This window comes from Heteronotia binoei, chromosome 21 (assembly GCF_032191835.1).
Source record: "Heteronotia binoei isolate CCM8104 ecotype False Entrance Well chromosome 21, APGP_CSIRO_Hbin_v1, whole genome shotgun sequence".
Classification (NCBI taxonomy): Eukaryota; Metazoa; Chordata; class Lepidosauria; order Squamata; family Gekkonidae; genus Heteronotia; species Heteronotia binoei.
In genome coordinates, this window is record NC_083243.1 from 57242526 (window position 1) to 57270331 (window position 27806).

The following is a 27806-nucleotide window of genomic DNA, read 5'->3' on the forward strand; positions in this document are numbered from 1 at the left end:
CTTGAAAGGGCAGCTTTTGTCACAGCCCTCTCAGCCCCACCTACCTCACAGGGTGTCTGTTTTGGGGGGAGAAGATATAGGAGATTGTAAGCCACTCTGAGTCTCTGATTGAGAGAGAAGGGCGGGGTATAAATCTGCAGTCTTCTTCTTCTTAATTGTGTCTTTCATTTTAGATCCTGTTTGTATTTTTATTTATTATTTTATTATGCCATTAAAGGTCTTGAACTTGAACTTGAAATAACCAGCTGAACCAAAATGACCCAAATAACATTTTTATGCATTTCCTTTGAACTTCCCTAACTCGGGGGGGGGGGGGCGAATTTAAGGGAGGAATTCTTTGTACAGGAAGCCACATTTTGGACAATAACAGCACTAATGGTGAGAAGAGAGCATTAAAATTAAGACAGCATAGTCCAGTGAATAGAGTATTGGATTAGGACCAGGGAAATGCAGGTTCAGATTCCTGCTTGTCATGAAACTTACTGGGTGACCATTCTCTGTCAGTTTAACTTGACTCACAACATTATTGTAAGGATCAGATGGAAGAGCATATCACCATATACTAAAGGTGGGACAAAAATGAACTCAATTAAAATTTTAAAAAAATGTCCTTCACATTCCACATTCACAGTTTTATTTACTTATTCTTTTTGTCAGTGTGGCTATTTAAAACAAACATAAATCCACCTTTCTCCCAGCAACTGGAAACATAGATAACATGAGCATTAAAACAAAATACAACAAAATAGCTAGCAAAGTATGCCTAGTAATGGCCTCTCAGTTGACCAATGCCCAATAAGAGTCCAGACTATGCAGAAGCCCTTGCTAAGAGATAACAAAAGCTCTTTTAAGGAGCTCAACTTTGCAACACCTCCAGACTGCCATCAGAATGTAGCTATGAGGGGGCCTGTGGGGGAACAGCCCCCTGACTGCTAGGCAGGGCCCCCTGACTTGGGGCCCCTAACCAGCCTCCAGTGCCTCGGCTGCATCCTTCTGCATTCTGCCATCGTCATACACTGTTGCTTCTGCTTGCTTAGGGAAGGTGATCATACACAGTTGCTTCTGCTTGCTTAGAGGCCGGAAGAATTCTCTGACCCCTCAGCAAGCAGAAACAATGGGGCACGTTCGAAGCCCAGGACTGAAACTTAAGCTCCCTTTTGCTTCTGCTTGCTTAGGGGCTGGAAGAAATCTCTGACCCCTCAGCAAGCAGAAACAACGAGCACTTTCAGTGCCCAGGACTGAAAGTTAAGCTCCCTGTTGCTTCTGCTTGCTTAGGGGCTGGAAGAAATCTCTGACCCCTCAGCAAGCAGAAACAACGGGGCACTTTCGGAGCCCAGGACTGAGAGTTAAGCTCTATGTTGGACTAGAGGGCACCTGCAAAAAGAGGCCGTTCTGGCCCTCAAGTGGGACAGCGGGGGTAGGGGGCGGATGGCTCCATTGCAGACAGGGCAGGGTAGACCGGCGCACACAAGTGGAGGTCCTGGCTGCAGTCCTGGGCTGGGGATCAGTGGAGAGGTGACATTCGCCTGCTGGGGTTTTCTGGCCTGGTCTCGCTGGGCACCCGAACGAGGGTGGGAGCTGCGCTTGGGCAGCCTCAACTCCCCCTCCGACAGGAAGAAATCCAAATTGGAGGTCTTGTAGGCCCAGAAGTCAGTTGTGACTTGGTGGTGCCTTCCACCCCGCCCCTTTGCCTCGCCGGGCTTGCCTAGCTGGATCATGCTACAGGTAAGGACAGGAGACCGTGCGGCACGTATTTAAACCTCTGAGTGGCTCCCCACCAGAGCTGCTGGAAGAGGGGTAGAAAGGGATCACCTGTGGGGAGGGGGGAGGCTGTATGGCAGCGAGCTGGCAGCTTTCCTCCTCAGCAGTGGTAGGAGAGAAGCCCATGGAAGTTGAGCCCACTATGTGCCCCCTGAAAAAAATCAGGGCCCCCCAATTCTTCAAATCCTGACTACGGGGCTGATGAAGGCCCTTCTCTACTATTCCAAAAAGGCACCCCATATTACAGTAGCCTCTGAAGAAGTTATCAGAAGTAAGTGAGGAGGCAGCACCTTTGTTGTGGGGGAGGGGCTTTCTAAAGGTGTTGCTGTGCTGAGGGCAGTTGCTGCAAGTGTTCACACCAGGAGAGACAGTCCTTCAAACATTTGGGTCCTGGTCTCGTTGGCCACCCGAGCAAGGTCCTAGGTTGTGAAAGACTAGCCTCTGTGATCATAGGCAGACTGCCACATTCTGAACTTGTTGCATTTTCCTGGTAGTCTTCTTCAAGAAAGTCCAATATAATGCTAACTCTTACTATAACACAGAGGTTCCCAAACTTATTTTGCCTAATGCCCCCTTTCCAGGAAAAAAAACCCTCAGCGCCCCCCTGGAAATCTTCAGCTCTAACTAGTGCAATGAGAAGGTGCCGCCGCCCAGCTGCTTTCAACACAAAAGCTGCAGGCAGTGTTAAAATGGGGTGCTCTTTGGAGGCATCCTAGGAAGCCTCTGACAAGCGCAGGCAACGTTTGCCCTGCAAAGAAAAGCAGTGGCACAGCAGCGCCACCCAGAGCTCTTGGCTTGCCTGCTGGCTGGCGCGATAGTACCACATGGAAAGGGGGAGTAAAGGGGCACCCAGCAGCACTCCTGGCAGGGTGGCACCCTAGGTAATCGTCTACCCCATCGACTCCTATGTGCTGGCCCTGCAGAAAACATTCTGTGTCTGGGGCATTGCAGTTGACTGAAATCAACAGAAGCAACCACTTGGTAACCAGAGGACTGTAAGAAGCTTGATGGTCTGCAGAAAACCTTGTGAGGAGAAAGCTACAGGTTGGAACTCTTCAGAGAAGTTTGTGCAATTGCCTCAGTGCTTCCACTGTCCTGACGTGAATTGTATTGCTGAGAGAGAAACTGCAAGCAACCTTGAGAAGCTGTTAGTTGTAGCAAGTATTGGCTAGGATAGACTAGTAAGGTTTTTTGTTTATATGACCGATTTCGCACACAGCTTACCCCGCGGTCACGTTCCTGTTCTCTGCGCAGCGTCCATCGGATTTCCCACTATCTGCGCTGGAGTAACCGGAAGTGTCGCAGCTTTTGCGTAGCAAATAAAATGTGGGTTTTAGCAGTTTAAGTTTGCTACGTGAAAGCCATGACACTTCCTGTAACTCCGGCGCAGATAGTGGGAAATCTGACAGACGCTGCACAGAGAACAGGAACGTGACCACGTGGTAAGCTATGTGCAAAATCGGTATATGTTTCTTGCTTGTTTATACACCTCTATTTTTTTATTCTGTCTTGTAAATAAACTGCATCCTTCTTATATTTTAATTGGAAGGAGTTCTGGTCTTCATGACTAATTAGGTGAATTTGCACTAAGTAGCAGACAAAAAGGAACCCTCTCTTTTTGTTAATTGGAATTTTTCTCTAGAAAATTTTTTCTCTAGAAATTCTGGACCCCTCCCAGAAATGTGATGTTTTGACACCTCCCACCCTCTTCTCTTCTCTCCTCTCCTCTCCTCTTCTCTATTCTTTTCTCTTCACTTCTCTCTTCTCTTCTTCCTTTATGTTTCCACTGCCCCCTTATTTTTATTCACCACCCCCCAATTGCACCCAAGGCTACCACCGCCCCCTTGGATCGTTCCAGCACCCCCCAGGGGGCAATATTGCCCACTTTGGGAAACACTGATTTAACAAAACATTGTGGTTAGTATAGAATTGCCCAGCACAGCCACATCAACACTCCCTGGGTTCACTACATAAGGGAAACTCCTTCAGGCTAAGTACAGATGGACAAAAGCTTTCATAGCCACAGTTACCTCCTTCTCTAACATCAGAGTGCCAATTTGGTGTAGTGGTTAAATGCATGGACTCTGGGAGAACCGAGTCTGATTCCCCACTCCTCCACTTACAACTGCTGGAATGGCCTTGGGTCAGCCATAGCTATCTCAGAGCTCTCCTTGAAAGGACAGCTTCTGGTAGAGTTCTCTCAGTCCCACCCACTTCACAGGGTGTCTGTTTTGGGGTGGGGGGGAGGTAAAGGAGATTGTAAGCCACTCTGAGACTCGGAGTGCAGGGCAGGGTATAAATCCAATATCTTAAATATCTTATATTAAACTACAAAGCCACTAACCTTTTAACACAAAGAAAGCTCCAGAACTTTTTTAAAGCAAATAAAATAATTTTGGAACTTGGGAAGGAGTGATTAAGAGAGAGGGGAAGAAGAAGAAAAGAAAGATTGAATTTTGGACTTTGTTCCGGAGTGAAGATTGTAATCGGTACCTCTCCGCTGATATCCAGCTTAACATCGATCTTTCCAACTATCAGATGTTCACCAGTCCCAAAGAAGATTAGGATCTTGCCAAGTTTATGTCAGTTGAATGGCTCTGAAAGCCTCTGTAGATGATGAAAACACCACTCTTCTCCAGGGGCCCCTCAAAGCCTCAAAACAGCCCCCAACGGAGCTCTCTATCAGCCAAGGTGAACCCCCTTGTGTGTATCTTGGACAAATCTCTAGCTGAGAGATGTAGGTAGAAGGCCAAAAAGACCTTTTCCTACCTCGAACAGAGGCTTCAGTCTGTCCCCATTAAAGAGATGCTTGCTGGATAATCTTGAGCCAGTTACTGTCTGTCAGTCTAATCTACCTCACAGAATTGTTGTGAGGATAAAACTGAGGGAAGAATTATGGATACAGCCCCGATTTCCTTGAAGAAAGGGTGGAATGAAACTGTTATAGATATCCTCCAGAAGGAGATTAAGAATCACATGACACATGGTAAGGTTTTGAGCACATGAAGGTGCTTTGATGCACATCTGAAACACACAGTAAACTGTAAGTTTATGGTACATATGATAGCTTTTAAAACAAAGTGCATGATTGTATATTATTGTGCTCTTGGGTCAAAGCAAGTCTGAGAGTGTGCCTTTTATGCTGTTCACTTAATGAAAATTACTGTGTATTATGTAGGCAGATATAATTTGTTCAGCTATGAATTCTGATTCTTAAATGCCCTGTAACATAACCTGTAGTACGTACGTACATGGAATACTGCTTGAATGGGAAAAATAGTCCTTCCATATGATCACAGAATAATCTTGAAATCATGGCTCAGCTCAGAAAATAAAGCCAATCTTTGTTGTTATAAATATGATTACCAAGTTACTGCAAAAATTGGTTTGAAATGCATACCAAAATGTTATTTCAGTTGACATGTTTTGTTTTCACTGATTCCCTAAACATTACCCTTAACACATTTTATACGTTTCTACAACATCCCACCCCAAGACACATGAGACATATTAAATAAAAGACTAATTCTTTAGTCTTGTATATTACCTTTCTGCCCTGATTGACAGTTAGGATGGCAGAAACAAAACAATAAAAATCAAGAAAATAACAATGACATTCAACCACAATGCAGCAATGATTAAAAACCTCTCAGGGGTGTTAAACATGGGGCCTAGGGGCCGAATCAGGCCCCCGGAGGGCTCCTATCACCCCCCCCCCTCGAGCAAATGGCTGTCATCTGCTTCCTTCTTTCTCTCTCTTGATTGCTTCTGCATAACACCTTGCTTTGCCAGGCTTTCTAAATTGCATAGCAGAGCTACTGAACCAAGCCTCTCTTCCTTCTATTGGCTGAGGCTGCTTCCCCTCCTGGTCCCCTGAGGGAGGAAGGAAAGAGTCAGAGCTTCCCTGGATCTCATGGGAGAAATACAAAGAAAGCACCTTGAAGACCAATGAGTGCTAATGTTTTAAGCATGCTTTATTTTAAGGGTGTTTGTGTCTTTTATAAAATTTATATTTCTGCTATCTAATCTTAAATAAGTATACACATGGTCCAGCCTGAGATGGCCCAGCCTGACAAGGTCTCATTGATGTCAGGTCTGGCGCTCATAACAAATGAGTTTGACACCTCTGAGTGTAGAGAGTACATTCAATTTCAAATAACACAACTAGGGTTGCCAAATCCAATTCAAGAAATATCAGAGGACTTCGGGAGTGGAGCCAGGGACATTGGGGGCAGAGCCAGGAGCAAGGGTGTGACAAGCATAATTGAACTCCAAGGGAGTTCTGGCCATCACATTTAAAGGGACAGCACACCTTTTTTAAATGCCTTCCTTCTATAGGAAATAATGAAGGATAGGGGCACCTTCTTTGGGGGCTCACAGAATTGGACCCCCTGGTCCAATTGTTTTGAAACTTGGGGGTATTTTGGGGAGAGGCACGAGATGCTATACTGAAAATTTGGTGCCTCTACCTCAAAACACAGTGCCCCCCCCCCCCGAGCCTCTGATACCCATGGATCAGTTCCCCATTATTCTCTATGGGAATCGTTCTCCATAGGGAATAATTGCCCAGTAGACATTTCCCTCCCCCCACCCCTGCCACTTTCTGATGACCCTAAGGCAGTGGGGGAGGGCCTCCACACCTGGGGATTGGCAACCATCTCTCTCTCACACACACTTACCGGTTGGTTGCTCCACAATGAAATCTGAAAAGAACAGGGGCTACGCTACTCTCTCTCACTCACACACACAGACACACTTAGTTCCTCTGAAATGAAAGCAAACCAAACCGAGGGACTGTATTGCTGACCCTTCCCATGAAGTACTTCCTGCTCAACTTTAAAGGCACACAGATACACACACATTGTAAAACGAACCTGTTTGCAGGTTTCTAAACCTGCCAGAGATCTAGAGCTGCATGGTGGCTGTGGGGGCAGGGCTTCCCCCAGTGGCCAGCCGGCTGGGGGTGGGGGGGATCCCTCGCTGGGACCTGGGGATTGGAAAGCCTAAACACAACATGGGAAAGGAATATGTTTGAAACAAGCAGGAGCCTGCTGTCACCTTAAAGATTAACATTTTGTTATTCTAATCTAGCATACGCTTTCATTTTCTAGACTGGGGGTGTCAAACATGCTGCCCAAGGGCTGAATCAGGCCCCTGGAGGGCTCCTATCAGGCCCCCGAGCAACTGGCTGTCATCTGCTTCCTTCTCCCTCTCTCTTGCTTCCTTCTGCATCACAGCTTGCTTTGTCAATCACACTGGATCCTAGGGGAGAAATACAAAGAAAGCACCTTCAAGAGCAATATGCTGATGTTTTAAGCATGTTTTAAGATTTTTTTTAAAAAAAATTAATTGTGTTTGTCTGTGTCCTTTATAAAGTTTATATCTCTGATACCTATGATAAATTTTAGAAAGAAATGTATTTCCCAAGCCCAGTTAATTATGCCAGAGAATATGTTCCTCTAAGACTAATTCAGATGGCCAATTTGAGCCGTCATAAGCAGTGGAAAGAGCCCCGTGGCACAGAGTGGTAAAGCTGCCATACTGCAGTCGGAGCCCTCTGCTCACGACCTGAGTTTGATCCTAGCAAAAGCTGGTTCAGGTAGCCAGCTCCAGGTTGACTCAGCCTTCCATCCTTTCGAGGTCAGTAAAATGAGTACCCAGCTTGCTGGGGGAAGAGTGTAGATGACTGGGGAAGGCAATGGCAAACCACCCTGTAAAAAGTCTGCTGTGAAAATGTGAAAGCAACGTCACCCCAGAGTCGAAAACGACTGGTGCTTGCACAGGGAACTACCTTTACCTTTTTAAGCGGTGGATTAAAAAAGCAAAGTCAGACAGGCATAACTGCTGCCCATCCCACTCTTGCATTCACCCTGTCCTCCAACGTCTTTGAGATGGATCAAATAGTGATAGCAAATTCTTCCGCCGCAGTCCATCAATCTCTCCAAGCATCTGAATGCGTGAGCAAGCAAGTGAAGTGAATTGGTGGTGTGAACCCACCAATCCACTCTAGACGCTCACCAGTATTCTTTAAAAAAAAATAACTGCCTGAGCACATGTGTGCATGAGCACATGGCCAACAAAAATTAAGGGGGAAAAAGAAACCCAAACTGCTCTAAGGGGATGGTGCACAACAACCATGTGAATGTGCCAATGCACCCCACACACAAGATATGGGTGACTCACACTGGAGTGTCTGAGCGAGATTTGGCCATTTTGGGGCAGCAATTTGAGGTGCCACTGGTACAAACAAAGCTGCCCATCTGTACCCAGCCTAAGAGTATTTCCCCTTCTGGCTTGTGAAATGCGGTGGTGTGCAACAGCAGGATGGTTGTTGTGAGGATAAAAATAGAGGTGGGGAAAACAATGTTGTAAGCTACTTTGGATCCCCAATGGGAAGAAAAGCAGGATATAAATATCTAGATAAACTGTACAAACATTTAGCTCTGCCATTAGATACAGGGAAGTAAGATAGATTTAGTTTCCCAACAAATCTCGTGCTGAACATGGTGCTTTCTGCTGCCATTCAAGAGCCGCTGAGCCTCATGCTTTAGAGCAGATGTTTTAAGACACCTGGCATTCTATGCTGTAAGAGCTGTTCACTGAACATAGTGCAGTAATTTTGCCACAGTCCCCCAAATGCAGCTGAAGGAATTGCTCATTCATAACATGACGTGGCAGGAGAAAGAAACCTGAAAAGTGTAAAGATCATGAAATTGCTCACTTTCATCAGGAAGGCACACATTCAGCAAATACATTTTCTTCCAGCTTTGAAAATCTCCAAGCAACTGTGCCTGCTCTAATACCAGAAAAATAGAAAATATGAAACAGAAAGAGGTAATACTCAAGTTAGCTTCAGCAGTATAGAGCTTTAGCTGTCATTTGGAAGGTGATCAATTGAACTGGGTAGAGAACTTTAAACATCAACACTCTAGGTAATTGAGGATCCTAATACACTGATTGCCAAACACAAAACTGTCCAGTCACCTGCATGGCCCAGAACACATCAGGAGATTGGTCTGTTAACGGCATCATGTTGGCAACCTCTGCTGATTTTGGCCACATAAAAAAACATGGCCCCATTTCCATTTTGTAGAAGCTTTGTGGCGCTGCAGAGAGCCACTACAGCCCCCAGACAAAGGTTTCCTATGCTCCCCCCAAAAAATTACACAAGATGCTTGATTAGAACTGATATCCTGCTACTATCCTTCAAATGTACCTTGCTGTGTTCTAGGCTTGCCAACTCCAGCCTAGGAAATTCCTAGAGATTGGGAGGCAAAAGCCTGGGGAGGGTTGAGTTTGCGGAGGGGAGGGAGCTCAACAGGGATGTGATGCAATAGACTCCACCCTGCGATGTTGGCATTTCCTCCAAGGGAATTGTTCTCCATTGTTTGGAAATCAGTTCTAATCAGATCTCCAGGCCCCACCTGGAGGTTGGCAATACTACTACTCCTAGACACATCCCTCCCCCTCCCCCCAGTTAATCCAGACTTCTGAAATTCCTTCCTCTCAAAAGTCCTAAAGTTTGGCTCTATACAGACCCCAGATGATCTAGATGGATAGGAAAATAGATCAGAACTTTAGAACAAGCAGAACATTTGTCCCACTGGCGCTCCCTTTCTGATCAGCAAAAGGTGTATGAGAAGATGGTTGCAGAAGGCTCCTAGATTATGGATTTTGATAGGATGACCAATAGTTATAGTTCCATGATTTTTACTGTGGGCTCTCTCATTCCAGAATACAGTAGATATGATGATCATGCTGGTTACAATCATCTTTGACTCTTGTCTGGTTGCACTCATTTTTTACTTTTACCCAGATGCCACAGCTTTGGTACTTACCTGGTTTCTGGCTAGGCCTAGGTGGGTGATTACAGCTACATCCATGCAAGACTCCAATGAAGCCAGCTGGAGGCCCGATGACCTACATACAAACATATAAAGCTGCCTTATACTAACTCGGGCTGTTTCCACACAGGTAGTTTTTTCTGGGCTTAAAACTGTTGGGAAGTTGGGAAGCAAGCAGGAGAAGGAATTTGCTTAGGGATCTCATTTGAGCCCTGAATGGGCTGTATCTGTCTTGAGGGCCACATGTTTGACACTCTGTTATAAACTGTGAAAGCTCTCCCCCACCTTGTGGGAAATGTATTCTCAGATCATGTTCTCTTGCTGTCAAGTGGGAAAGGTACCATAGTTCAAAGCTGCTTATTTCTTTATAGTAGCGGTACCTACTCTGCAGCTCATGGACAGCCTTATTTGCCAAATAAGTCACTTTTATATCCATGTATGGCATGAGGCCTGCACCTCAGGGAGTCTCACAACTTACCTGTTTTTCTGGTGATGGTTCTTTCAAGGTGGAAAGTACCTGTAAACCATAAACCGAACCAGGCAAAGATCTTGCCCACTTTTCTGAAGCATGAGGTAGGTGTAGGGTCACCAAGCCCCACCAGGGGCAGGGGATCCCCCATGGCTGATCAGCTATCTGATGGGGGAGACTTACTGGCAGGAAGGAGAGACTGCTCCTGTGGAGTTTTTGCCAAATACCAGAAAACTGCACATCACTGGCAATGCAATGTCATTTCTGGTGTGGGGTGGAAGTGATGTTACTGTGTTGCTGGCAACACTGGCCTAAGCCTCTAATTGTCGCTCAGTCACTGTTTGCAAGGGGGACTCGGCAATCCTAGGTAGGTGCAGGGCTTTTTTTTAGCAGGAATGCAGTTCTGGCTGGCTTGGAGTCAGGGGGTGTGGCCTAATATGCCAATGAGTTCCTGCTGGGTTTTTTCTACAAAAAAGCCCTGTGTGAAACAATGGTGATGTCATGAGGTGTGGCTTAATATGCTAATGAGTTCCTGCTGAGCTTTTTCCACCAGAAAAAAAAGCTCTGGGTAGGTTTCATATTGGGGAACACTGTACAGAAGATCCACTAAGGAAATATCACTGATTCAAAGCATTTGTTCCAGGCTTGGTAGTTTCCTGCCTCTGGCTCCTGTTTCCCAGTGATACTGTTGTGGCTGATAGGAGAAATTAATATATTTTAAAAGGTTTCAGGTGAAGTTGTGACATGAGTTCCAGGGGAAATGAAGAAGTGACACCAGTCCACTGAGGAATCACTGGTAAAACCACAAAGTTTCCAGCAAGTCATAATCACTTATGGGTTCCCCCTGGTGACATCATGCTGTTCCCCAACAGCATCACCCTTGTCCCCACCCCACACCCTGTACTCCTACTAGTTGTTATCCTAATTTGTACTCTACCTTTCAAGAGTTTCTCCACAATAGCTTGCAAGAGAAAAAAAAAAACATGCTGTTAAGGATGGAGAGTCTCCAAGCCCTGAGAGGGGATGGCTATGGAATGGAGGACAGCCACCTCTGGGACCTGGCCCTTTAAACTTCTGCCACAATAGATCATAAGTGGCAGCTCAGAACAGCTTTGGGGGAGACAAGAGCTCAGCCTTATCCAAAGACCATCCAGCTTTTTGCCTTCCAAGAGGAGAAGCATCCTTGCAAGGGGACATATGTGGCCTGCCTGACTGCCTTCAAGTGGCACAGGGAAGAGGTCATGGAGGAAAAATCCAGCTACTCTCCACATGCTGTGAGAGAAGAAGGAGAAGGAGGAATTAAGAGTGGGGACAGCCCCATCTGCACATATTTCTGAGACCAGTGGAAGTGCCACTGACTATAGACATCAGGCAGTGGGCTCCTGGAGAGGCACACTTTAAAATATTACTTTAAAACACAGGGGCGTAGAAAACAGCTTCTGTTCCTTTAATTTTCCTTCCTTCATATATTAAAGGCATAGAATGTGCAAAAACAAAGCTAGAAACATCTGCAAGTAAAAAGTAACGTGGACATAAATATTCCAGATTTAATAATAAAAAGATCCTTTCCCACACATCACGATTTTTCTATGGAAGCCCTGGCATAGCAGCTAATGTAGCACAGCAGCAACAGGATTTCCAGATGGCAGGTTTCCCCACATCTCCCTTGCCCCAGTTGCCATGGTGGCCATTCAGTACCATAAGGGGCTTGTCTGAGTTTTTTAAAGCTGATAATAGAAATAGTGACATACCGATATGCCGATACTGATTTTTTTTTAAAAAAAAAATGCAGATAAGCCTCTTGGTGGCTTACAGGGAGAATGGCTGTCTGGGAGGAGGAGGTCTGGGAATATTAGGGTTGCCAAACTTCAGGTGGAACCTGGAGATTTCCCTGAAGAAAATGGCTACTTTGAAGGGCAGATTCTATACTTCTCTGCTGAGGTCCCCTTCCTAAACCCCCTAGGGTTGTCAGTTACTTCTGGGGCGGGGGGTGAGAGCTCCTACCCTCAGCTCCCATTGCTGGCTGCTGCTCCAGTGGCTTGGAAGGACCAAAATGATAGCATTATACCACTTCCAGGGAAACATGGACCATCTCCTTCCATATGTCCCTGTGTGCCATTAACTATCCCACCGCTTTGGATGGCCTGTCTGGCAACAACCAGAGCCTGGGCCTTTTCCATCATGGCTACAGCTCTATGGAATAGGCTCCCTAAAGAGGTAAGGGGGGCTTTTTGCAGATCTTCAGGAAGTGCTTCAAGGTCTACCTATCTGCCAGGGCTTTTGAGGGGATTTGAATGGCAGGCATTGTTTAAGGGGATAAGGATTGGGATCTGCTATTTAATTTTTTGTTTTAACTGAAAATTATTTTAACAAATATTGTAAGCTGCCTTGAACCACGAGGAAAGGAGGTATATAAATGTTTAAATAAATAAATGCCACTCTGGGAAGTATGGGAAACTTACCATAGAGTTTCTGGAGATTCCTAGAGCATTGTGATGTCACTTCTGGGTTTTCTCCAGAAGTGACATAATGCCATTACACCAATAACTCCCTCTTTGTCTCACTCCCCTGACTTCCACTGATTGCTAGCTGCTGGCTAGAAGCCCTAAACTCTGCCCTCCCAAGGCTCCACACCCAAATTTCCCAACCGAGACTTGACAGCTAAAGGGGAAGTGTGAGTTGTAATTATGTAGTCAAGACCAGGAAGATCTAGACTTGGCATAGAATCACAGAATTGATAGGGGCCATACATGCCATCTAGTCCAACCCCCTGCTCAATACAGGATCAGCCTAGAGCATCCCTGACAAGTGTTTGTCCAGCCACTGCTTAAAGACTGCCAGTGACAGGGAGCTCACCACCTATCTAGGATCCCTGTTGAACAACTGCTACGTAAAAAAAGTTTTTCCTAATATCCAGCCATTACCTGCTCACCCTTAATTTAAACCCATTATTGCATGTCCTCTCTTCTGCTGCCAACACAAACAGCTCTCTGAACTCCTTGAAGTGAAAGCCTTTAAAAAACTTAAAAGAAAGCAATCCTGTCCACTCTCAACCTCCTCTTCTTGAGACTGAAGCCCCTCAGCCTTTTCTCATAGGACTTGATCTCCATGTCCCTGATCATCCTTGTCACTCTCCTCTGCACCCGCTGCATTTTATCCACATCCTTTTTGAAGTGAGGCCTCCAGAACTGCACACAATAATCTAGATGTGGCCTAATCAATGCACTGTACAGAGGGACTATGACATCTTGCGATATGGATGTTATGCCTCTGTTGAAACACCCCAAAATCATGTTAGCCTTTTTTCTTGCTGCAGCACACTGGCTCCTCATATTTAACTTACAGTCCATCCGTACTCAAAGATCTTGTTCACACACACTACTACCCAAAAATGTATCCCCTATCCAGTATGCATGTTCCTCATTTTTTGTTACCCAGATGTAGAATTTGGCACTAATCCCTATAAACAACCCAGCCGTTGTTTATTGATGGTGTTATGGTAGAACAGGTGACAGAATGGAAGTTTCTGGGAATTACCATGAAACAGGATCTAACATGGGGGGCAAATACTTTAGCTCTAGAGAAGAAGGCCCAGCAACGACTATACTACTTAAGACTCTTAAGATCACTACAACTGTCAGGGAGTCTGCTGGTTGCCTTTTATCGTAGTTCCATTGAGAGCATTTTATCTTATTGCCTCTGCGCGTGGTTTGGGAGCTGCACGGAAGCAGAGAGAAGGGTGCTCCAAAGAGTGACGAGAAGAGCACAAAAGATTTGTGGATGTTCTCTCCCCTCATTGGTGGATCTGTATAATATGGCATGTAAAAGGAAGATACAAATGATCCTAAGGGACCATACACATCTGGGCCATTTGCTTTTTGAGATCTTACCGTCAGGTAGACGATATAGAGTGTTGAAGGCTAGGACAAACAGATTTAAGGACAGTTTCTATCCAAGTGCTGTGGTTAGGTTAAATGCAGGGTTATGAAGGATTATCTGTTTTAGATATATTTAATGGTTTAAATGGTTTTAATGGTTTTATGAATGTTTAATGGTTTTATGAATGTTTATTTAATGGTTTTAATGGTTTTATGAATGTTTATCCGTTTTAGATGTATTTAAATGGTTTTAATGGTTTAAATGGTTTAATGGTTTTTGATGTATTTAAATGGTTTATGAATATGTGTGTTTGATGTGTTGGTATGTTTGTGGAAGAGCACCTCATTTCGTTGCTCTCTTTTTGTTGAGAACAATGACAATAAATTCATCTATCTATCTATCTATCTATCTATCTATCTATCTATCTATCTATCTATCTATCTATCTATCTATCTATCTATCTATCTATCTATCTATCTATAAACTGCATCTTGTTCACATCTATCCACTTTTCTGGCATGTTCAGTTTTTGCTGAATTCTATGTCTATCTTCTGGTGTATTTGCTGCTCTTCCCAATTTGGTGTCACCTGCAAATGTAATGAATAGCCCCTCCACACCCTCATCCAGATCACTGATAAAAATATTAAAAAGTACCAGGCCCAGAAACGAGCCCTGTGGCACCCCACTGGACATCTCCCACCATTCAGATGAAATGCCATTGACAACTACTCTTAGAGGGTGGTTCTCCAACCAGTTCCCTATCCACCTAACTATCCAATAATCCAGTCCCCAGTCCTCTAGTTTACCCATCAGAACAAAGGAGAATTCCATGCCCCAGAGCTTGGCAGCCTCAGTGGCAGACTATGAGGGCTGCCAGAGGGAGGCCTCCCACCATTTGCCATGTCTGGCAACCCTACAATATAGGGGGAGGTCTACACTAGCTGTTTAAGGACAGAAATCCTTACATGATCAGAGGTACTTTATTATATATCTGTTTTCTAATGAATATGGCCAAAGAGGGGAAAGTTGGTACTAAACACAGGAGATTAGAAAACAAAGGAGGAGGCTTCAAGACACAGACAGATAACGATTCTGTTCTCTATGAGAGATTTTTATTCTCTATTTAACACCACTTCTGCTTTATTAGTTTTTAAGCACTGTTGCTACAGAGCAGGATTTATGCACCAGCTGAATAAACTACAATCTAGGGCCTCAAGGGAAAAAACCCCTAACATAATTAAACTATTTTGGGGGGGAATAATGAAAAAGGGCCTTTTAAACTTGACATAGTTTAGGGCCTCAACATGTCTTCTTAATCCAGATTTGGTTACTTGCCTGAAACCCATGGGAACAAGATACATGAGAGGATGAAAGGCCACAGCATTTTTCCTCAGTCAACAAATTGGCAGTGTGACCTTTGAAAGGCTCACCAGTGAACTGCAGTGGTGAGGTGTAGCAGCCTTAGTGACCCCCAAGCCACAGCTAGTATAAATTTAGAGTGTGACTGGGTGTTTTCTAATAAGTCTTTGCCAAATCTCCAAGTAGCCCTCATCCTCTATCTCTCATGTCTGGCAGATCCAAGACAATCTTAAAATAGAGAGACAGTCTGAGGGAACGGTAGTTCTTCCGCTATGGCCTCTTTCATTTTTGTTAAGTGAGTTGGAACGGTACTTGCACTCCTTCTCCAAATGGGCTCATCATCTAAAAGTATTTACATAAGACTCTCTGCATTATATTCCAACCTCTGCAATGCTAGTAGTAACTACTAACATCTGCCAAGTCTGACTAGCAAGTGCTTTACAGTGTCAACTCATCTGAAAGCCCCCCAAAAAAGCCCTTCTAAGAGCTGCAGCATCCTTCTTATTGCTCAGGAGAAGTATCAGCACTCATATGACACCTCGCAGAAATTAGTACCCACATTCAAAGAAAAGCTTTTGTTATTTTCTCCCCCTGAGTATTATGTGGACTTTATTGAGATGACTGCATCTGACACCTGCTGTAATATAAATGCAACTATAATTAGCCAACTGATGCTCACTGCAGTTTAGGTCGAATCCCTTCTGTGGGAATTATGCTTTAAAATATTCAGAACTCCAAGTGGCTCTCATTACATTTAATTTTTACTTAGAATTAGGTGGTCCAAGAAAAAAAAATAGGATTGTAATAGCCCCCTGCTGAATGCCACACAGCAAAGTGAAAACCCATAGATTTTTTTTCTCCCCTGCAAATAAAAAAAATGAGAACAGCAGACTACACTACAGCCTTCCATTGAAGTCTGGCTTTGCTTAATTGTAGTTTTAGCACTCATCAGTCTCTCCTCTTCAGAGCAGAGCTACAAAAATTGCCTGAATAGCCAAAGAAAAGTTTCCCACAGTCACTGGCCACAGAAAAACACCATTGTCCCTCCTCACAGTTTGATGGACAACATTTCTATAAATGGGTAGTCAGTCCATCAATGGCACCCTTGCTGAAAAGGCAAAAGAAGAGAACAGATTCTGCCAATATCTGACAAAGCATGTTAACACATAATCAGGCATTCAGTAGCCAGGCAGCTGCCCCTGGGACCTTCATAACACAGGTGCCTTTAAGCCATTTCCTATTCACAGATAAAGGAAACAAGCAGGCAATACCTGGGAAAGGAGCAGTCTATTATGGCCTGCCAGAGGTCCATCTTTTGGACTGCATGCATAAAAATAGAAAGGATATAAAGAGAACTTCAAATTGAACTGTTGCACTACCCCATCATAACTACAATTTATACTTTTTTTGGAGGGAGGGAAGCGAAGTATTAGAGCAATCCCAAGCTTTCATCCCAAGGTTAATTCCCATAACACTGTGTGAAGGCACTGAAGTCAGATCACTTGATCAGTCTGCATTGCGAATGGTTCAACCCATCTCCAGATTGTAATGTGGCCATTAAACCCACTTGAGAAAGTAAGATGTGTGATCTGTGTTTGTCAGCCTGCCTCGTTGCACCCACCCTGTCTTGGGAAAATTGTTCCAGAGTTACTGGGGTACCTTCCCTTTGCTCCCAACTCCTCATTTGAACCCCTCCCCCTCCACTGACCTTCTTCTCCTTGGGGGGTGATCTGTGTTTGTCAGCCTGCCTTCCTGCACCCGCCCTGCCTTGGGGGACTTGTTTGTCTCGGTGATTGACTTGGGGTGATTTAAGTGCCCAGCTCTCCATGCCTAGTTTGAAACCTTCCCCCAACTGACCTGTGTCTCTTCTGGGAGTGCCATCAATCTGTGCCTGTCTGTCTGCTGCCCTGCCTGCCTGTTTTCCTCTCTGGCAACTGACCCACATGGTCAGCTGTCTGGGTTGCAGTGGAGTTGCATGCTTGCTTGGTCCTGTGTTCAGCGCCATGAGAGGCAGGGCCAGCCTGCCCACTAGCCAGATTGGGCTCTCCCCCCCACTGGCACCCAAGACAAATGCCTAATTGCTTTGCCGTGGTCGCCAGCTCACAGTGGCAATTAGGCAGTGGCAGCAACAACAGTCACGCCACACACACACACCCTGTGCGCTCAGAGGAGCGTGCCAGTCTCCTGCTTACCCGCTTCAGCAGGCATCTCAGTTGAGCATACTATCTTAATAGAGAGCAGAAAGAGGCTTTGCTCATCCCTCCCTTCCTGTTCCAGAAGGGAGGAGGGAGCGAAGCCTCTTCTGCTCTCTGTTAAGAGAATATGATGCCCACTAAAGTGAGTAAGCAGGAGACTAGCATCACTCCTCTGAGCATGCGGGGGGGGGGGGGAGGGTGGCCTGCCCACTGCCTCCCTAGCGTGCTCAGAGAAGCGACACTAGTCTCCTGCTTACCTGCTTTGGCAGCATTGCATTCTTTTAATAGTGAGCAGAAAGAAGAAGACCGCAGATTTATATCCTGCCCTTCTCTCTGAATCTCAGTCTCAGAGCGACTTACAATTTCCTTTATCTCCTCCCCCCACAACAGACACCCTGTGAGGTGGGTGGGGCTAAGAGAGATCTCCCAGAAGCTGCCTTTTCAAAGGCAACTCCTACCAGAGCTATGGCTAACCCAAGGCCATTCCAGCAGCTGCAAGTGGAGGAGTGGGGAATCAAATTCAGTTCTCCCAGATAAGAGTCCGCACACTTAACCACTATACCACTACACCAAACTGGTGCACTTATCCACTACACCAAACAGGAAGGGAGGGGAAGCGAAGCCTCTTCCTGCTCTCTATTAAGACAGTATGCTCTACTGAGATGCCTGCCGAAGCGGGTAAGCAGAAGGCTGGTGTTGCCGGGGGTGGAGCACAACAGAGAAGAGGGAAGGGGGTGGCCTGGGGGTGCCCCTGTGGAGGGGGGCAGTGGGCAGTCAGTCCGCCTGGGGCACCACACACCCTAAGGCCAGCCCTGATGAGGGGGTAGAAGGGGTTGTGCTTGTGGCCATGAGAGGATGCCATCATTTCCCCCTGAGCCAAGTGGTTGTGGGCAATGAGCACAGACTCCCCCCCCAGTGGAAGATGCCCCCAGCACATCATCAGGAGTCTTGACACCTACTGTCCATGCCCATGGGGCTTTCAACTGCTGCCCAAGAATTTTTGGCATTGCTGTCTAAGCTGCAACATAAAACTCTGTTTGGAAGGGAGGATCGTGATGGCAGTGACTTGGAGGGTGCTGGTAATGCATCCTCCCCTTCCACATCCCAAGATTCCCAACTCCCTGCTGCTCCTGCTTCCATCTAGAATCATAGAGTTGGAAGGGACCTCTAGTCCAACCTCCTGCACAATGCAGGAAACTCACAAACACCTCCCCACTAAATTCACAGGATCTTCATTGCTGTCAGATGGCCATCTAGCCTCTGTTTAAAAACCTCCAAGGAAGGAGAACCCACCACCTTCCGAGGAAGCCTGTTCCACTGAGGAATCACGCTAACGGTCAGGAAGTTCTTCCTGATGTTGAGTCGGAAACTCTTTTGATTTAATTTCAACCCATTGGTTCTGGTCTTACCTTCCGGGGCCACAGAAAATAATTCCACACCATCCTCTATATGATAGCCCTTCAAGTTCTTGAAGATGGTGATCATATCACCTCTCAGCCGTCTCCTCTCCAGGCTAAATATCCCCAGCTCCTTCAACCTTTCCTCATAGGACTTGGTCTCCAGACCCCTCACCATCTTCATCGCCCTCCTCTGGACTTGTTCTAGCTTGACTAAATCCTTCTTAAAATGTGGTGCCCAAAACTGAACACAATACTTCAGGTGAGGTCTAGGATCCCCATCTAGGACCCCCAACTAGGAACCCCAACCCAATGCGAGGAAGCAGCTGTTCCTTCCACCTGCTCCCACAATGGGTGGGGGGACATGATTCCACTCCACAGTATGGAAATACTTCCACACCCTGGGGAGTGACATGTGTGGGGGAGTGCCAAGTGTGCCATGTCCGCGTCCAGATGGGCTGGGAACCACATCACTTGGCCACCACCATTCTCCAGAGGCACCTCCTATTGATGACACTGGAGAAGGTAATATCAGCCACTAATGAGAGGTGGAAGGAGCCCACTTCTACTCAGCAGGGATTCCAGGCACTATAGTTGGGACTACAAGGAGAACTGCCCTCCAAGAAGTCATGCTCATGAGGACACCACCAGTGCCAGGAAAAAGGGCAAGGGAGACAGCTCAGGAAATAATCACTCATCTCATCAGTGATTGCTGTGGATGCCTAAGCATTCTCACTTGTGGAGGACGTGGCCTTTTATTGGCTGATGCACCATGTGGCTGCCTGATACCCCATCCACTCCAGGAGGACTGTGAGCTGGCAAATGTTTGTCTCCATATACCACTCTGCAGTAGAGTTAGTCAAGGCCAGGCTCTCCAAAGCTTGAAGCTGAATCGTCCACCTAACGGCAGACTTCTGGAGTGGCCAGCATAATGGCTACCTCTCCTTTACTGCCCCCTGGTGGCAACTGGAGAAACTCCAGTGAGAGTGGGACCATGGCCACATCTCAGGAGGGAGGGGCCTACTGCCTCCTGGCTACAGGATGATTCTCCTCCATGCACAGGGGATTGATGCAGATCACACGACAACAAACATTAGTGCAATGATACTGAGTAGCCCAAGGGAGTTTTTGGGTGTCAGACACATCACCCATGGCTACCTGGTCACAGACGCCAGCACCAACATACAGGCAGCGGTGAGGGGTGCTCACCTCAGGAACATCATTTGCCTAGAACACAGGCTCACCTGGTGGTGAGGGATGCTCTGAGGCTGGGGAGCACTGCTAAGGGGGGGGGGGGGGGAATGAAACAGTGCCACCCTTGAGATGGGCCCTGATGAAGAACTGCCAGTGTCTGGCTTGCCACTCCTTGCACAGCATCAAGGCTGCCCATCTGCTGCAAGAGAGGCAAGGGGAGGGGGAGAAGCACGAACACCAGCTCATCCAAGATGTGGTCATTCGGTGGAACTCAACTTATGCCATGATTGTGTGTTTGGTGGAGCAGAGGAGCATGGTGCAGTACATCATCTCCTTTGCAACCATCCAGCATGGGGAAGAGGAGCTCAGCATCAGCCCCAACATCTGGCTGACCCTCTCCCAATTGTCCTAAAACCATTCCACCAATGTGCTCTGCATCCACATGGTCAGCCTTGGGCAAGTCATCCCCTTCATTCAAGGCCAGCCTTGGGCAAGTCATCTGCCTTATTCAAGGGCTAGAATGGGTGCTGGAATCCATGGTGCAGCCGGGCCCCAAGGGGATGCCAGTTCTCCCACAGGTCAGGGTCTCGGCAGACAGGTTGTGGGTGGGCGCCAATGAGAAGCTGCATCCTTTCTGCAAGGAGTGGAAGTACAAGCTGGTCTGCACGTGTGACCCCCACATCAAGGCAGTATCACCCTCCATAACATGCAGCTTGTTCAGTGGAAGCGTGACTTCTGCTGCAAGGTGCGTAAGTTCCAGAGTCAAGAATGTGGTCAGAGGCAGCAGGATGAAGAAGCTGGGGAGAGAGAGGTGGAGGAAGAGCAGGAGGGGAGCATGGAGAAGGGGGAGGAAGGTGCACAGCCTGATAAAAGACAGGCAAACTAGAATCCCGTTATTGTTGGTTGTGAAGTGGGAGGTCAGGAGCAGCACTGGGCGGAGGGGGGTGGGTGGGCATGCAATGGTGGGGGATTCTGTTGAGGTGATGGAGTACCTCACAGAGTACCTTTCCAATTCTGACCCCCTTGAGTACTGGGCACATAAGACTGTCATACGGTCAAATTTTGCTACCATGGCCATTGACCTCCTTTCCTGCCCTCCCACCAGCATGCAGAGTGAGTGTGTGCTCTACCTGGGAGACATTCTCACCCCCACCACTCCCACCTGGGCCTGGCCAGGGTGGATCAGTTGATCTTCCTGAAGATTAACCTCCCCCTGCTGGGCCACCCTGCTCTGGACCAGGCAGAGTAAGATCACAGCTTCCAGTCTTCCTCCCATGTCCCCCCTTCCATTCCTTCTCCTCTCTGGGTGAGCTTGGCTTGTGGCTTATGGTTCGTGCCCTGTGCTTGGGTGGGAGGATGGCCACCTCTGCTAAGCAGAGTGGGGCTTGCCTCACAGCCAACCCAAAAAACATCAACCCCACCCAGAAGAACCCTAGTACCTCCTGGAGCAACATCTTCGTTATAGCACTACCTTATAGTATTTGTTGGATTCAGGGGTCATTTTGTAGAAAAAGAGGTGTTGGAGCTCATTAGCATAACTCATTTGCATATGCCACACAACCTTGACATCAACAGAAGTGTGTCAGAAAGCAACGCCCACCACTCAGGCTCCACCCCAAAAATCTCCAGGTATTTCCAACTCAGAGCTGGAGGCCTACCCTTTTAATGTTTCTTTTTTCCCCCCAACGTGAACTAAAGCAACTTTATTTCAACATATCATAATGCTATGTGTAAAAGTAAACCACAATTCATAATTTTAAAGATGCTTCACTAACCAGAAGTATTTTCAGAGGCATTATATCTGCTATTGTGCAGTGTTTAAAAATTCCGTTCACAGCAAATATGTTTGGTTGATCTACCCACCTGGAGATTGCCAGACCTATGCATGGACCTAGGACTGTGAATTCAGATATTTCTGATCTGACGCAGTGCCTGAAATTCCGTGTTTAGTTTCCTGGGCTAGGTAGGGTTGTCAAGTCCAAGAAATATCTGGGGACTCTGGGGGTGGGGCCAGGAGACATTAGGGGTGGAGCCAAGATCAAGGCCAGGTGCCCCCGTCCCAAACATGTGTTCACCCTGGAGCCGCTCCTGGCAGCAGAAGCAACCCCCATCCCGCCCCCCCTGGGCTACTTAAAGTGCCCCTAGGTCAGCTATTTTGCAGTCCCTTAACTCGTGTGCGGGCCTGTTTCTGCTGCAGTCTCTGTGTTATTTTACTGTTGGGGAAGAGAGGGCGGTGGTGAGGTCACCACAGCCCTCCATTCCCTGCCACTAAAATAGCTTGTGGGCTGGCAGCAGAAGCAGTCCCCAGCCCCAGCACTAGTTAAAGGGCCCGCAAAACAGCTGATCCACGGGCTCTTTTACTGGCTGGGGGCTGCTTCTGCCCCCAGCCCAGAAGCAAATTGGTTGGGGGGGGGGGGGAGGGGACAGTGGTGGGAAGAGAGAGAGGAAGACAGGGAAGAAGCCACTAGAGGGAAGGTCGTTTGGGGCACTGGGTGGGGCATCAGTGCCCTCCGAAAAATGTAAATGCCCCCGCTCCCACCTTCCAAATTCTTAGGGCCCTGGACAGAACGGGACAGAACTGTTTAAAAATTAATCGCGCACTGATGGAAAAAAATTCTAGAGGCATCAGCACAATCTTTGGCCATCCGTCTAACGCTCTTCTACACCTTCAGTCTCGAATGTTAGACCCCCGCTAAACTCCCAGGTCGACTGTCCAGAATACAGCGATACCGGAACAGCAGACCGCCGCTCAAACATCCCCAGCTTCTCACGCTACCGCGGGAGGCTACAAGGGATTGCTCGTTTCACCCGTCAGTAATGTTTGTAGGCGGGGAATACAATACATTCCTGAGGGAGGTTCTCTGTTGCGTCATCTTCAGGCGACAGGAGGCGAAGGGCGGGAATGTGATTCTGGTGCGGGTGAACGGTAATTTTTTCGGGCCGGCCGCTATGGCCTCCCTTTCCGAACTGGGAGAGCCCGGCTCGAATACAACAGAGGTGTCAGCTCCATTGGAGGACCCTACCGCAAAGCCCACCTTAGAAATTTTGGAAGGCTGCCTCCGGTTGCTGCCCAACTTGGTGGGGCAGGTCAGTGATAAAAGACATCGCAAGACGGCTCCTGTCCGGGTAGAGGAGGGAGCTGCGACTAGTGCTGTGAAGACATTGAGGAGAGGAAGGCAGACAGGCAAGCGGGGCAGGCGCCTGGTGTTAATGGAGAAGGCTAGTTTATTGGGGCCTCAAGCGTGAGCCCAGGTTATTTCCTGTGGAGGCAGCGGTATAAGGGATGTTCGCGGGAAAGTTTTTAAATCCTCTTGCTCCGAAGCTTTGTTTACCAGAGGGCTTTATCAGATCTGTACAGTGCTTCAAATGCCTGCCCTCATGTTTATTGTCTCACGCTCAGGCTCGATTTCGGAGTCTTGAGTAAATAGTCTGAAATGTAAGATTAACTACAACAACAACAAACCAAAACCCACCTACGAAAGCTGATGTCCCAGTAAATCTGTCTCTAAGGTGCCACAATACTCTGCTGTTCTTTCTTTAGCTGTAATCTGGCTAGTCTATTATTCTGGAATTTGTGTAACCAAAGAGCAAATACCTGCTGGGATTACCAGTCTCCTAAATTTTTATTCAAAGCACGCAACATGGAAGCCAGTGCCACTAATGTCAGTGGTGATAATTTCTAGTGCCATCCTAAACAGAATCACACACTTATAAAGCCATTTACTTTGGTGGGTTTAGAAAAATGTAACTGCTTAGGACAACACTGTAAATGAATGTTCCATTGAAATCAAGGGCATTAATTTTCAAGTGAGGTGATTTGTGTTCTACTTCATGTGTGGTTTAAGCCAGTGATATTCACTCATTGACTCTGGAACTACTTGTAGCTCTTCCCCAATGTAGCACCCACCCTACATTTCTGAAAAACAGCCAAGGTCCTTGCCTCCTGGAGACTATGGTTGGCATTTGGCTCCCAACTTGAAACAGCTGCCACCAGAGGAATAGAAAAGCTTTGAGCCTCCCTGAGGTGCAGGCATCATGCTAGGAATGGAAGATGTCACTCTTTCAGCTGATACTAATTGCGCATGTGGCTATCTGTGTCCCACAGGATGAGAACCGCTGGTTTAAGCTGTTATAGTGGGATTGTGAGTTCATTTGCTACCCTGTTCTTTTTGTGTTAATGGAATAACTCTTTCTAAGGTAACATATTCCTAAACTTGTGAAATCAATATAGGGCTCTTACCCCAATCCTGGCTTCCTTTAACCTTGCAGTTATTGTGAACTGTGTTGTATTGCAACACTGGGACTGTCATATGGCGGTAACAAGTGCCATCAAGTTGCACCCAACCCATGGTGACCCTGTAGGGTTTTCAAAACAAGAGATGTTAGAGATGTTTTGGTAATGCCTGCCTCTGCATAGTGACCCTGGATTTCCTTGGTGGTCTCCCATCCAAATACTAACCAGGGCTGACCCTGCTTAGCTTCCAAGATCTGAAAAGATCAGGCTAGCTAGGAACAATATTTTATCAGAACATAAAGCAATAGTGTAGATATCTGGAATTTTCTGCAGACTGTAATTAGGGAAGGGAAGTTTCATGCAGATCTCAACATCCCATTTACACAAGTAGCTTCAATTTTTTAAAAAAAAATGCTTGAAAGTATACATCGTGCATTTGGAAAGAGATAAAAATCATTTACTTTAAGGATTAGGTTATGATGGCACTCTACAAAAAGCAGTGCCGGCAAATGTGGTTCCCTCAAAATTTTCCAGTGCATCCTCAAGCTTTTACATGTCTTTCAATTAAAGATAAGCACATATTGATCCAGAAGTAGGTTTGCCTCCAGCTACATTTCTGGTAAGATATAAGAGCTGATAAAGTATATACACTCTACAAGCTCTTGTCCAAACTTCAGAAAGTAAGTTGAAAAGTCAGAGAGGGTGAAAAAGGAAGAAGATGGAACCTTTTACAATGTGGAAGAGGATTTCTTACGGTGACATATAATTAAGAGATTGTGTAGTTTTGAGAAGTGGTTTCATCAAGGAACTTTGAGGAGACAGAATTGGTTACAATTGGTAAACAGTCTGATGTTATATCTTTGCCAGGAACATCTAGTGGGTGACCATCAGACACATGAAAACTACATTTAGATCTGGGACCTCAAGTCCTCATCCCTACCTTGGCTTTTTGTGGCCTTGGCTGTATTTTATATATACAAACAACAATCCCAAGCAGATCTATTCACAAGTAGGTCCCATGTTAGTTAGCGTGTCTTACTCAGGAGAGGATTCCTAGGACTGCAACCACAAACTCCCATCTATAAAATGGCATTATAAATCTTCTGTGTATGTAAAGAGTGGGGATTAAAAGTACATTAAGAAGTAGCATGATGGTCTGGGGAAAAAGCCTACTAAGGTGTTTGATTAAAAAATATCTCTGCTTCTCCAGACAGACTCCTAAAATTGAACTTTTGAGAAGAAAATGGAAAAGTTCAAGAAGTAAAGAGCATGCCTTGAAGAATTTTCTTTGCTTCTAGGAGCCAGACTAACTTTTCATCCTTCAGGGTTTTGTATTTTTATGACTGAATTTTTAAATTTTTGCTACCATAAAACCCAATCCCAAACTCTTTTCAGTTTCTCATAGTTTTGTTAAAGCTATGCCAAAAGCATTCTAATAGGGATAACCCTCGTTATTACCTTGACAACCAACCAACCTTTGAACCTAACCTAACTTCTTCCAAATATCTCATAATTCTAGTATTGCTTTTAAGAAGCTCAATTTCATTGACTATCAGAGCTGGTAGAGAAATACTGGGTTAAGAACTGAACTCATCCACCATCACTGAATAATGTAAAGTTAGGTTTATGTACAAACAAGCAGTGATGTGAACTTTATGCACATTTCGTTTTATATTGTAGAACAAAACATGCTGATGTGAAATGATAAATAAGCTTTTGGTTGGGTTCAACCAGCTTTTTTGCTCGGTCCCAGCCAATTCCTCACCTTATTACAGCCTCCATTCCATGTAGCTTTTGTCCATGTATTCCCAAACAGATTTTTTGGTGGTCAAAGGGGACTCCTCTTTGCCTTTTTCACCAGTGGAAAAACTGGCTGTACTCTCACACCTTTGTACTATCACAGAGATTTGTTGCCTTCTGGTTCCGGGCCTGGAATGTGTGCCTGTTTAAAATAGCAGTATAAAAAACCTAGCATAATATATTGTAGAACTATATCTTTCTTGCATACAACATACTTTCTGGTGTGTTGGAGTTGGATGAGGAAAAATCTAAATAAAAACAGTAAAGTATAGTTATATATAAATTTGTCAACTATTTCTGTATAAAGCCTGAGTTTATTTTGCAAGTAGTTTAGATATTTACTGTTATGCTGAGAAGTAACATTGCCATTTTCTAAATATTCTTTACATAAAAGTTTTCATAGAGCATTAAGGGTATGTTCTGAAACTTTCAAGACATAATTTTACACTCACTAGATAGCATAATGCTATTTGTATCATTCCCAGACTTCAAAAAGTTGTACTTTATCTTATGTATAAATAATATTAAAATTGTGTGTAGGGTTTTTTTTAAAAAAAATTTACTTGTCTGCATGTGCTTATGTGCTTTTAGAACATGGGGAGGGGGAACAGGCTGCTGAAGTTGGAATTTGCCATGTTCTCTTGATAGTCTTTTGTTGTAAAATATGACTACTTTAAGGTTGCAAAATGTAGTTGCCGTTTTCTGCATTTAACTTTAAAGAACCAATGACTCCTGGAATGTGACAGGGCTAATGGAAATTTGATTAGAAGCAGCCTTTACACTAGGGGTGTCAAACTCATTTGTTATGAGGGCCGGATCTGACATAGATGAGACCTTGTTGGGCCGTGTTGGGCCAGGCCATGTGTGTACCTATTTAAGATTAGGTATCAGAGATATAAACTTTTTAAAGGACACAGACAAACATGACTAAAGATTTTTTTTTTTTAAACGTAAAATAAAACATACGTAAAACATTAGCACTTTTTGGTCCTAAAGGTACTTTCTTTGTATCTTCTCCCATGGGATCCAGGGAAATAGGCAAAGGAAGCTCTGGCTCTTTCCTTCCTTCCCCAGAGGGACCAATGAAGAAAACTGAGGTTTTGCTCTGTAGCTCCTATACGATTGAGCAAGCCTTGCAAAGCAAGTTGAGATGCATAAGAAAGTGAGAGAAGGAAGCAGTTGTTCAAGGGCCTGATTGGCCCCCGGGCCACATATTTGACACCCCAGATTTATGCCATAAGTTCTTACGTGAACAGCTAATTAGAAGGCAGGATATACACTTTTCCTTGATACATTTAGGTTCTGAATTGTTTTATAGCAGAACTAGGGAAAAAGCCCTAAGAGTTGATGGATCCTTTCTACTTCTTACCACTTTTTTACTTCCTACCACCTTTATTATTTTTTACTTATTTACTATATTAACCATCTGTCTTTCTTACTAAAACTCAAAGCAAATTACACAGTATAAATTGATACAGTCCTTATGATGAGAAATGTATAAGCAATGTGTTAAGATTACAGAAATCTGAACAAGCATAGCAGATATGAGACAGGTTTCAGATATAATGCAGAAAAAATTACATTACGTAAGTAGTGTTACGTATTACCCTGTTGTAATATTTACAGGGTAATATTTGTAGCAAACAGATAAATACATCCTATATTCAGTGGTG

General features: G+C 45.5%; 1 protein-coding gene across 1 annotated transcript in view; it reads left to right on the forward strand.

The window, feature by feature from the left end:
- Positions 1 to 22906: 22906 nt before the first annotated feature.
- Positions 22907 to 27806, forward strand: part of MBIP (MAP3K12 binding inhibitory protein 1) — a 28096-nt gene continuing 23196 nt past the window's right edge. Inside the window, exon 1 of the mRNA XM_060261094.1 lies at positions 22907 to 23186. Within this exon, the coding sequence (XP_060117077.1) occupies positions 22917 to 23186 (270 nt within the window). The 5' untranslated portion in view covers positions 22907 to 22916. The remainder of the gene's footprint in view (positions 23187 to 27806) is intronic.